The following is an 11,673-nucleotide window of genomic DNA, read 5'->3' on the forward strand; positions in this document are numbered from 1 at the left end:
ATGAACACCCCACTTAGGCTCATTACATCAGTTTTGAATGTTTGAGAAAAATGATTGTTGCTGTATTCATTATGGCCGCACTGTACCTCCTGTGTCATCCTTTGAAACCTGTTCATTGCTGCTTGCAGGTATATTTAGTCCTATTTGCTAAATGTATTATTCCACATATGACTGGCTAGTTTCAAACATATTGAAATAAATATAGTTATATCTCTACTGAAGAATACACACTTTATATTCATTTAAATATTGTTAAAAGCAAATAAAGATTTTAATGCCAGAATTGTAAATGGTCGATCTCACATCGAGAACCAAAGGAGAAAAATAAAATGATGAATGAGTAAATAATGAGGACGGTGAGATAGATACAGAAACAGATCAAGTCCACTTTGTTGGCAAAGCGATGGCGTCTCACTTTTTTCTGGTCTTGTGCAGCCATTTTGTTGAGAAACTTCACCACCTTCTGGAAGGGTGTATTCTCTTCCTCAGAGGCATTCAGTTTGATGACAGTAATACCAGACTTGGATTCTAGACAAAGTAAATGAGAGAAAAAAGGGATAACATGATTAACATAACATTATTATTTTTGCAGACATGCAAGAAATATGCTGGGAAAGATGTCAACTGCATGCTTTAACTGCAGCTAGAGAGTAAGAATGGTTGTGCATTAACAAAATACCTAGACTTGTTTATGGCGATTTAATTTTTTTAACCCTAAAAGTGCCAATTTATTTCGCCCCCTAAAAGTGCCAACAGGTGTCATTTGACCACAAATTGGAAATGGCAACAAAAAACTCAAACAGTAACACTGTCAGTAAATGGTTTAAGTAAATGTTTTAAATTTCCCCTATAAGCATATATTGCAATAAAGTCATTATGACATCATGGTCAGGTTATAAATGGTTGCATAAAGACTAGGGCTGTCAAACAATTAACTGGGGGGGAAAAATACATTCCAAAGTGAGATGTAATTTTATGATTTTTCATACAAAGAAACATTTCAAGAATATTGACGTCTTGATTCTGTCTAATGTAACAGTTAGTAAAAATTATGTCAATTGAGAAAGGACATTTTATTTCATCTCAAGGTCAACTTGTTTTTACATGGTATTGTAGATTTTTGCGGTATAGATATTGTATTTGGGATGTTTTCAGTGTATTCAACGCTCAGACAATGCGATTAATAGTAAATAAATAAAATAGTGCACTAAAATGATAAAAACGTTAACTTGAGTTAACTGATTAACTCTGACAGCCCTAATAAGGAGGTTTGTTAACGTCTTCTTTGGCAACCATAAAAAAATATATTTTGCTCTGTGGGTAACTGAGATGACAGAAGAATGAAAAAGTTTACCCTCTTCATTGTCTGTGTCTTTAAGCAGTGACTCTTTGGACTTGGAGAGGCTGCAGGGCCGGAGAGTGCCACACTTAGCCAGACGTGTGAGCACCATAGACTGCAACGTGCTCAACACCAGGATGACCAAACAGAAACAGAAGTGCTTCCCTATGGAGAACAACGAGAGAGAGAAATGTGTGAGTGTTATATGGTGGCAGAGAGGTACTGTATACATGAAACCGCCATCAGTGTGCTGCTAACAGTATAGCTTCCTTTACTGTCCCTGTAACATACCGGGCTGGAAATAGTGAACCTCTGCTCGCAACGGATCACTAGGATCACTGTTGCTGTTCAGGATCACTGCTCCCAAACACATGTGATCGTCCTTGACCACATACCAAACAATTGAGCTACAGAAAAATATCAAATTTGATAGCTCCCTTGGCAACACTTCAAGCTAGCTGTGGAGTGAGCTTTCTGCACATTCTTAAAGGGCGGCTGAACTTGCTAGCGGTCATGACTGAAGCCAAACAAAAGTTGTCTTTGGGTTGTTGTTTAATGTGGGTGTTTCTTGGGTGTGTCTTTGCCATTCAATAACAAAACAGGGAAGTAACGTTAGTGTAGTGACAGCAAGCTAGCTTTGCTATGGAGAGAAGTTTTTAAGTTGAGGACTTCACCCCACCTGAGTGACTCGCCATCTCAAGATGGTCATCTAATTCAGTTCTGTGTGTAGGCTAAAGTAGAAAAGAGGTGAATAGAAACTCTTATTGACCATATGTTTAGCCAAACTGGGGGGAGCTGGCTAGCATATCTAACCTTAGGCTAGCATATATTTCTCTGTCAAATCAAAAGTATGCCAAGATGGCAAGAACCAGTGTCTGGAATGCTTCATGTGATACTCGTTCTACAAAACCTTGCTGCGAAAGTACCTTGGAACTTAGTTTCAAAGTTTATTCCTGTGATGTAAATACATGTTACCATGGAAACGATATCAACTACTGCGAGTTGAATGCCCGTGGTCTTCAGTCAGCTCAGCGGTCCTACAACACATTGTGTTTTGTGACAAAACTGCACATTTTAGAGTGGACTTTTACTGTCCCCAGCACAAGGTGCACCTGTGGAATTATGATGTTTAATCAGCTTCTTTATATGCCATACCTGTCAGGTGGATGGATTATCATGGCAAAGGAGAAATGCTCACTAACAGGGATGTAAACAAATGTGTGCATAATATTTGAGGGAAATAAACTTTTTGTGCGTATGGAACATTTCTGGGATCTTTTACTTCAGCTCATGAAACATGGGACCAACACTTTACATGTTGCGTTTTATATTTTTGTTCACTATAGAACATCACAGGTTGTACTGTGCATGTCTGGCAGTGTGTTTATGAACTTGACATAACGTCATTAGATACTGTAGATATCAGCATATCGCCACATCTCCCCCTGAAGCAAGATGGCTGATCCCATAATGTCTGAGACGAGCCACCTGGACAGCTGATGAAACTGGGTTTGCACAACCGAAGAATTTCTGCACAAGCTGTCAGAAACCGTCTCAGGGAAGCGCATCTGCATGCTCGTTGTCTTTACCAGGGTCTTAACCTGACTGGCGTCGTAACCGACTTCATAGGGCAAATCCTATACCTTCGATGGCCACTGGCACGCTGGAGAAGTGTGCTCTTCATGGATTAATCCTGGTTTCAGCTGTACCGGGCAGATGGCAGACAGCGTATTTGCCATTGTGTGGGTGAGTGGTTTGCAACGTTGTGAACAGAGTGCCCCATGATGGAGGTGGGGTTATGGTATGGGCAGTCATAAGCTACGGACAACAAACACAATTGCATTTTATCGATGGTAATTTGAAATCAGAGTTACCGTTTTATTTTATCTTTATTTAACTAGGCAAGTCACTTAAGAACAAATTCTTATTTTCGATGACGGCCTAGGAACAGTGCGTTAACTGCCTTGTTCAGGGGCAGAACGACAGATTTGTACCTTGTTAGCTCGGGATTTGATCTTGCAACCTTTCGGTTACTAGTCCAACGCTCTAACCACTAGGCTACGCTGCCGCCACGAGAAGCTGAGGCCCATTGTCGTGCCATTCATCCTCCGCCATCACCATGTTTCAGAATGATAATGCACTGCCCCATGTCGCAAGAATCTGTACTGTACTCAATTCCTGAAGCTGAACATTTCCCAGTTCTTCCATGGCCTGCATACTCACCAGACATGTCACCCATTGAGCATGTTTGGGATGCTCTGGATCAACGTGTGTTCCAACAGCATGTTCCAGTTCCTGACAATATCCAGCAACTTTGCACAACCATTGAAGAGGAGTGGGACAACATTCCACAGGCCACAATCAACAGCCTGGTCAACTCTACGTGAAGGAGTGTCGCACTGCATGAGGCAAATAGTGGTCACACCAGATACTGACTGGTTTTCTGATCCACACCCATACCTTTAAAAAAAAAAAAAAAGTATCTGACCAACAGATGCATATCTGTATTCCCAGTCATGTAAAATCCATAGATTAGGGCCTAATGAATTTATTTCAATTGACTGATTCCCTTATTTAAACTAACTGAGTAAAATCTCATTAATTTTGCCTGTTTTTCTAGCTTGCTAGCTGCTTAATTTGCAAATCTGACTTGAAATTAGGTTTAGTTTGTTAGCTAGCTAGCTAACATTCACTAATGTTAACTAGCAGGGATCTTTTGGCTTGCCAATTGGAATTGAAAGATTATCGAAAGCAAGCTGGCTACATCCTGGCAAACCTGAAATGGCAATGAATAGGCTACAGTTAGCAAGATCTGGCCTGATAGCCAATCAAGATCCCTTGATCTTGCAGTTAAAAAAGATGTTAGCAAGGTAGCTAGCTTGCTAATGTTAGTTTTGTATTTAGCTAACTGTTAGTTACATCAGTGTCATAGCTAGCCTGGCTCATTAGCATTATCAAATAATGTAGCTAGCTAACTTTGCTTGCTAGTGTAACCAACTCACCAACACCAGGCTGTCTCGGGTTTGAGGGTTGACAGCCCACAGAAGTAGTAGTTAGCATGAGATGTAACAGATAATCCATATCCTGCCCAAGATTGTTGAACAACTTTATGGAAGCCCATTTTCACTAGAGTATTTTGCATTGCACATCAAGCTCCTGCTAAACATAATATGTGGCAGACCTCCCATCTACAGCGTATTGTCTGAAGAAGACTGTTTCTCAGTGCATGAGGAAATATGAGTAATTTGACATGGCCTAGTTCCCCAGGGTTTGCTCATTTTCAACCATTCCATTGGTTCATTTCCTACTAGTCAATTGGATTTTACATGTTTAGTAGATGCTCTTATCCAGAGCGACTTATGAGTTCATACATTCATATTTTTTTCTTCCATATTGGTCCCCGATGGGAATCGAACTCACAACCCTGGCATTGCAAGCACCATGCTCTACCAACTGAGCTACACAGGACCACATTGGAGAAATCTCCACCCACCAGGGGCACCGGGCCATGCTAAACAAACTTGCCCAATCTTCCACAAACACGGTGCCACCGGGGCAAAAGGAGGCATGAATTGATGACATGATTGGAATCCAAACCCAACCTTAATTTACTCTGACATGCTTAGGTACCAAACTCGGTTTTGGAAGAGGCTGATTTTATGACAAAATGTTTCCTTTTTACACTTTGTAGTCAATTTTTACAATAGAATAAATGTTTGACTGGCCGTTTACAAAAGGCATTATTTGTTTTTTGGCGCAGTCGCTCTATAACTCCGATACATACACACCGTTTATAACAAAATGCTGTTTCATTCTGGTGCATTACACACAGGACACTCACGGATGATGGGGCTGCACTGGCCTCCTCCGGGCAGAAGGTCCTTGAGGATGTTGAGGAACATGATGAAGCTGAGAACCAGTTTAACCTTGAAGGGGATGCGCTTGCTCTCTCCCAGCGGCAGGGCGAAGCTGCCCACATCAGCCAAGATGATTAGTATACTGGGCAGGACCAGGGACAGAAACGGGTTTTCGGACCGCATTTTCAGCAACACCTGTGAAGACAGACAGGTAAGCCGGCTAAGGAGTATTGGTCTGGGGGGTGACTGCCTGTCACCAAGGGAGTACCCCATGTCTCAATCCTAGGCCCCACGCGCTTCTCAATTTACATCAACAACATAGCTCAGGTAGTAGGAAGCTCTCTCATCCATTTATATGCGGATGATAGTCTTATACTCAGCTGGCAACTCCCCGGAGTTTGTGTTAAATGCTCTACAACAAAGCTTTCTTAGTGTCCAGCAAGCTTTCTCTGCCCTTAACCTTGCTCTGAACACCTCCAAAACAAAGGTCATGTGGTTTGGTAAGAATAATGCCCCTCTCCCCACAGGTGTGTTTACTACTTCTGAGGGGTTAGAGCTTGAGGTAGTCACCTTATACAAGCACTTGGGAATATGGCTAGACAGTACACTGTCCTTCTCTCAGCACATATCAAAACTGCAGGCTAAAGTTAAATCTAGACTCTTCTATCGTAATCACTCTTTCACCCCAGCTGCCAAACTAACCCTGATCCAGATGACCATCCTACCCATGCTAGATTACAGAGACGTAGATCGGCAGGTAAGGGTGCTCTTGAGTGGCTAGATGTTCTTTACCATTCGGCCATCAGATTTGCCATCAATGCTCCTTATAGGACACATCACTGCACTCTATACTACTCTGTAAGCTGGTCATCTCTGTATAGCCGTCACCTACTGGTTGATACTTATTTATAAAACTCTTAGGCCTCACACCCCCTATCTGAGATATCTACTGCAGCCCTCATCCTCCACATACAACACCCGTTCTGCCAGTCACATTCTGTTAAAGGTCCCCAAAGCACACACATCCCTGGGTCGCTCGTCTTTTCAGTTCCTTGCAGCTAGTGACTGGAACGAGCTGCAACAATCACGCAAACTGGACAGTTCTCAATCTCTTCATTCAAAGACTCAATCATGGACACTGACAGTTGTGGCTGCTTTGCGTGATGTATTGTTGTCTGTACCTTCTTGCCCTTTGTGCTGTTGTCTGTGCCCAATAATGTTTGTACCATGTTTTGTGCTGCTACCATGTTGTGTTGCTACCATGCTGTGTTGTCATGTGTTGCTGCCTTACTATGTTTTTGTCTTAGGTCTCTCTATATGTAGTGTTGTGTTTTTGACCTAATATATATATATATATATCATTTATTTATTTTATCCCCAGCCCCCGTCCACGCAGGAGACCTTTTGCCTTTTGGAAGGCCGTCATTGTAAATAAGAGTTTGTTCTAAACTGACTTGCCTAGTTAAATAAAGGTTAAATAAAAATAAAATAAAAAGCCAGGCAGAAATAATTTGTTTTGGAGTAAGTGTATTGTCTTTGAGTGTAAATGTTTAAGCTTTGCCCATAAAAATAGGAAGAATAAGGCATCTTTACATGTCCCACATAAAAAAAATACAACTGAAATCACCAGGAGCACTCACTAACCCATAGATAGTTGCGATCACCTCTGCCTCCTTTAGTGTTGAGTTCCACTGCCTCGGTTAGCCAGTCCCCACGGTTTGCACTAGTTGTGCTCACAGCCCCAAAGTTCAGGAACATGCCACATCCTGGAAAAGCAGATATTTGATACTAGTTCACTCACTCAAAGATCATAACAAAAAAATATTTGTTTCTATCAATAGGCATTGTGGGTGTAATTCACAAAATGTTTGCTTTCGTTCATTCCTTGATTTTAGGCTCTTTGTTCGGTTTTAGCTTAGTTCTCAGGAGGGGATGGAAAAATTACCACAAATAAAAAAATGATTTTATAAAATTGACATTTGCATGATTTCCCCTTTCACTCGCATAGATGTTTTGTTAGCGGTGGCTAAAGTTAGCTGAAGTTTGTAGTGGCTGTTCAGAGAAAACCGAACCATGGATTACAGTTTCTCCTTGCCCATACTACTTTTAGGGTAAGGAACCATCTAACATGAAGTTGTAAAATCCTGAACTTCCGCTTTGAGGCTAGGCGAAAGCTTACCATTTACCCACGCATTTGTCTATTTCACGCTATCGCCTTGAACTAGACTATACAACGAGTTAGAGCTTGCATTTGTTATGTTGTTAATATAATTCTTATTTGTTCTTAACTTATGAATTAACATTATTTAATTTGGGAGATAACTTTAGTTAAAGATGGAATCTTTAGTAGGGGACAACAAAAAAGTGTAAGGTCTTTGATAGGCGGATGCGGAATTTGTTACAGGAAATAACCATGGCCATCTGATGAGGTTAGCATATGGCTAAATCTGCCAGGTTATGGAATGGGAACAGTTAACATGCAGCCTTTGATCACATGCAACTACATCAACAATTTGAATCGTCTGATGCTTAAACTTAAAAAGTGTTTTTTTTAAATCTAATGTTCTTAAGTATGGCCCCACTGTGTCCAGCCCACTAACAAGCACCAAAAGAAATGCTAGACAGTCAGGATGTATAGAAAATTCCAAAGACGACAAATAAAGTGAAATGCATTATATACTAAATTGCATTAGGCTATACAGACAAAACACATTTTTGGGTTTGTTGTTTTTGGTTAGTAAGGGCTTTGGTAAATAATTGTGTGCAAGAGCCATTTAGCAGACAGAATGAGGTTTGAAATGATGCACTTACCACTAATTGCCCACACATTGATGGCGATGGGGCAGAAATCTGAAGCGAAGGGGTAATTGTACAGATTGACCTCACAGCCCACCACAGTGTTCATGATGACCATGTGCTCTATAGTCCCGTTGCTGTGCACCAGCAAATCCTTGTTGCCGTGCTTCATCTTTGTTTGCACTCTTTAGACATGAGAGGTTGAGGACAGACAACTGAGGATTGATCTACTAAAAATGTCACAACTAAACATTTGGCCACTTAAAACATATTAGTACTGTCTCTAATTCTGTCCATGTTTCACTCGCTATTTAGAAGATTACACATAAATTGACTAATGTTAAAATCTAAATGAAACATAATTAAACAAAACATAAGTTATTGTATTCTGTTGTAAGTGGACTCACCCATTAGTCACATGGAGTTCAGGAGTCCAGATTTTGCTGACAGGCAGGACCACCATATCATGATGATAGACTGATGTGTCCCATGATAAGTCAGGGTCTTCCCAAGACTGTAGTTTAGAAACAATCATACTGAGTATTATTACAAAATGTCACATTTACTTGAATGTCTCCCAGGATGTTCTGTGCCTACACTCTTCAAAAAGGGGTTCCAAAGGGTTCTTCAGCTGTCCCCATAGGAAAATACTTTTTGGTTCCAGGTCAAACCCTCTGTGGAAAGGGTTCTACATTGAACCCGAAAGGGTTCTACATTGAACCCAAAAGGGTTCTACCTGGAATCAAATAGGGTTCTTCAAAAGGTTCTCCTATGAAGACAGCCGGAGAACCATTTTAGGTTATTTTAGGTTATAGCACCTTTTTCTTTTTTTCCTAAAAGTGTACTTACCAGCGGGACTTCCAGACTACTCTCGAAGCGGAGGTTTTTTGTGTCCTATTAGGAAGAGAATAATTCATCACATAATGATTGAAATGTCAATATGTTATCTCTGAAACTCATCACATTTTACAAAACTCAATTAAAAGGAACAGAACATGACTTACGACAGACAGAGTTTCATACACTATTAACGGCACACGGATAATTGAGATGCACCGTGGAGACTGTGGCTGACTCAGAGCTTCTTTCGCAATCAGCATGCTGGCCAGACATCGACGGGTCGTACAGGATGAAGTGGCTGTGTTGAATGGTTGGGATGCACTGGCTGTATTAGATAGTGTTTGGATAGTAGTAATTGCTGCGTTGGATAGAGTGCCTGATGCAGATACTGTGGAACCAGAGATGGGTATTTAATTTCAGAATATAATATTGGATTTATATAGCGCTTTTCTAGGAACCAAATAGGCTTTCCAATAGTTCAACACAGTACAATAAATTACTTACACAGTCAAAATGAAATGGGATAAGGTTGTTGCATGTCTTTAAAGTAGGGACTCACTGTGAAAAGTGATCATGCTCTCTATATAGTGCACTGTATCTAAACCTGATACTCTTATCACTAGTCCATTATCAGTTACATTCTGAGAACAATATGTTTTTTAGAGCTTGGTAAGTACGCGATTGTCCTATGGTTATTTTGCATACAACCTTCCCACAACTTTTCTGAAAAAGTAATAAATTAAAAAAAATACAATCCTTTCTCAGAAAGTTAAGAAAACTTCCTATAAAAACCACAAGAATATTGTTGTAACGTTCAGAGAATGTTTGAAGATTGTTATCAAAAAAACATATAGATTTCGTTCTCAGCATCAACAAAACGATCCTCTATCTTGTAAAGTGGGTTGGTCGCGCCCACTAATTGGCCACACCTGATCTTAATGAGTGCTTGTTACCTTTGAAACGGGGTCTCTTAAATGATTAAAAATGATGCGCATCCTCATCCCAAGAATAATTTATTTTTGTTTTGGTCTATTTTCAAAGGATAAAGCTAAGAACATTAATGACTTCATAGTTCAGAACAATATAACAATATAGAAGAAATTTAACGTATTTTACAAGAAGCAATATTACTCCCTAAAAATACAACCCTATGGAACAATCCTTGGATAGCTTTTCAGAATTCACCGATAAATTGGTCCATGTGGAAATCTATAGGAATGCAAACAATAAAATGATTTTATTTGATAAAATGACTTGGTAACAGGAAATATATTTATTTCCATGACAGAATTGAAACGCAGTTTTGGACTGACCAATGTAGATATTTTCAAATACATGCAACTTAAAAGTTTACATATCACGAAATTTAGATTTGAAATCTTTTGGACCTCAGAGCAACCCCGAGGGAATCTATATGAGTCAGAAAATGATGTTCCTATGATATAAGATATACAAAACCTTGGAGAGAGCATATCCAACTGGCAATCTCTTAAAATATATATATCAATTATTGGAACCAAGGCTTAAAAAGAACTGATGTTGGCACAAGATGGAGGGAATGTTGGAGCATAACTAACACAGTTACAGTTAATGAAAATGTATGCTTAATACAGTATAAACTAAAGTATAGAATTTATTATACAAGAGAAAAAAATTGACAAATTCAGTCATGTCTTAAGGGTAAAACTAACAAGGACTCAATAATCCATGCTTTCTGGGAATGCTATAAAGTCCAAAAGTTATGGAAGGAGCTAGAAAGTTGGCTGTCAGAAGCATTACAATGTAAACTTACTTTTAATCTATCTGTCTGCATATTTAATAAAATATATTCGATATTATAATAAAAAATAACTCCCAGGAAAACGATCAAGGAACCAGAGTAAAACGTTATCAGAACCTTCCTGCAACCTAAAAATAAATGTTCTCAGAACCGACAACATTTTCACTTCTGCTCTCAGAACGTTTAAAAAACGTTCAGTTTTACCAGTCAGGAAACGTATGGCTGCGTTCCCACAACCAATGTAAAACCAAAAACATACATTCCCACAACTTCCAAGGAACCAAATGTGCTAGCTGGGTTATATTTATTTTATTTTTCATTGTACATTTCTTTTTTCATGACTTTAATAATATCATCTGTTTGTGACAAGAAATAAAAATGAATATTGCAATTTGCAATCGCATATAATAAAAATGTTTTACACGGTTTACTTCATATATGCTAATAATTTTACCTGTTAGCAAGAATAGGGAGAAGAGACATTTCAGCACGCTGTGGTCCATGGGTCTCATCCCTGCACGTCCTCCTGTCACAAAGCACATACTGTAGAGTCAGCACACACAGTCTTAGCAGAAATGAAGACGAGTTTCCTCTAATGAAACTGTTAGAAGGACTGAAAACCTACCTTTAGCTGCTTAGTGATCACCACTTGCCTTCTCCTGTCCTCTCTAGCCAATGCCGCACCTGGGATGACCCTTATAAAGGCTGCTCTGGAACATTTGGCCGCCCCAGTCTTCCACAGCCACACACACACACCCACAAACTGTATGCATGTGAATATTATCCTCGATATTGTACAGGATGTGCTTGGCTATAATCCCCAAATAATGAGTTTTTAAATGAACCTCCCAGGATTAGTTTCACCATCTTGTGTAAACAACAACCACAACAGACTGGTAATTACTAATTACTGTGACTGGTCAGAAGCGCATATACTGCACCTCCACCTGCCTCTAAACCCTATAGTTAGCTATATGTTTCACTGGACCTCAATAGGACCGTAGGCTGTTATCATATTGTTGAGCATACAGACTTCATACAGACAATAATACAAAAGGGAT

General features: G+C 39.7%; 1 protein-coding gene across 2 annotated transcripts; it reads right to left on the reverse strand.

Annotated features, from left to right (window-relative positions):
- Positions 1–247: 247 nt before the first annotated feature.
- On the reverse strand, positions 248–11,180 carry LOC115171839 (5-hydroxytryptamine receptor 3A). Of its 2 annotated transcripts, none has more exons than XM_029729020.1 (9): positions 11,067–11,180; positions 8,997–9,220; positions 8,842–8,886; positions 8,400–8,506; positions 8,008–8,177; positions 6,841–6,962; positions 5,181–5,391; positions 1,355–1,504; positions 248–528 (listed from the first exon to the last, which is right to left on the reverse strand). In XM_029729020.1, the coding sequence occupies exons 1-9, from the start codon at positions 11,152–11,154 to the stop codon at positions 272–274; spliced, it is 1,374 nt and encodes a 457-aa protein (XP_029584880.1). In that variant the 5' UTR covers positions 11,155–11,180; the 3' UTR covers positions 248–271. The 2 variants fall into 2 exon arrangements, with proteins under 2 accessions (XP_029584880.1, XP_029584881.1); XM_029729021.1 differs by lacking the exon at positions 11,067–11,180 and adding an exon at positions 9,337–9,872.
- Between the last annotated feature and the right edge of the window lie 493 nt (positions 11,181–11,673).

This window comes from Salmo trutta, chromosome 32 (genome assembly GCF_901001165.1).
Source record: "Salmo trutta chromosome 32, fSalTru1.1, whole genome shotgun sequence".
In the NCBI taxonomy this organism is placed as follows: domain Eukaryota; kingdom Metazoa; phylum Chordata; class Actinopteri; order Salmoniformes; family Salmonidae; genus Salmo; species Salmo trutta.

Bases quoted from the DNA above. Each gene is read 5' to 3' on its own strand.
- LOC115171839 (XM_029729020.1), bottom strand. From the start codon at position 11,154: ATGTGCTTTGTGACAGGAGGACGTGCAGGGATGAGACCCATGGACCAC. The intron at 8,887-8,996 runs GTAAGTCATGTT...TCTTCCTAATAG, and splicing joins TGTATGAAACTCTGTCTGTC to GACACAAAAAACCTCCGCTT. The intron at 8,178-8,399 runs GTGAGTCCACTT...TCATGTCTAAAG, and splicing joins GAACTCCATGTGACTAATGG to AGTGCAAACAAAGATGAAGC.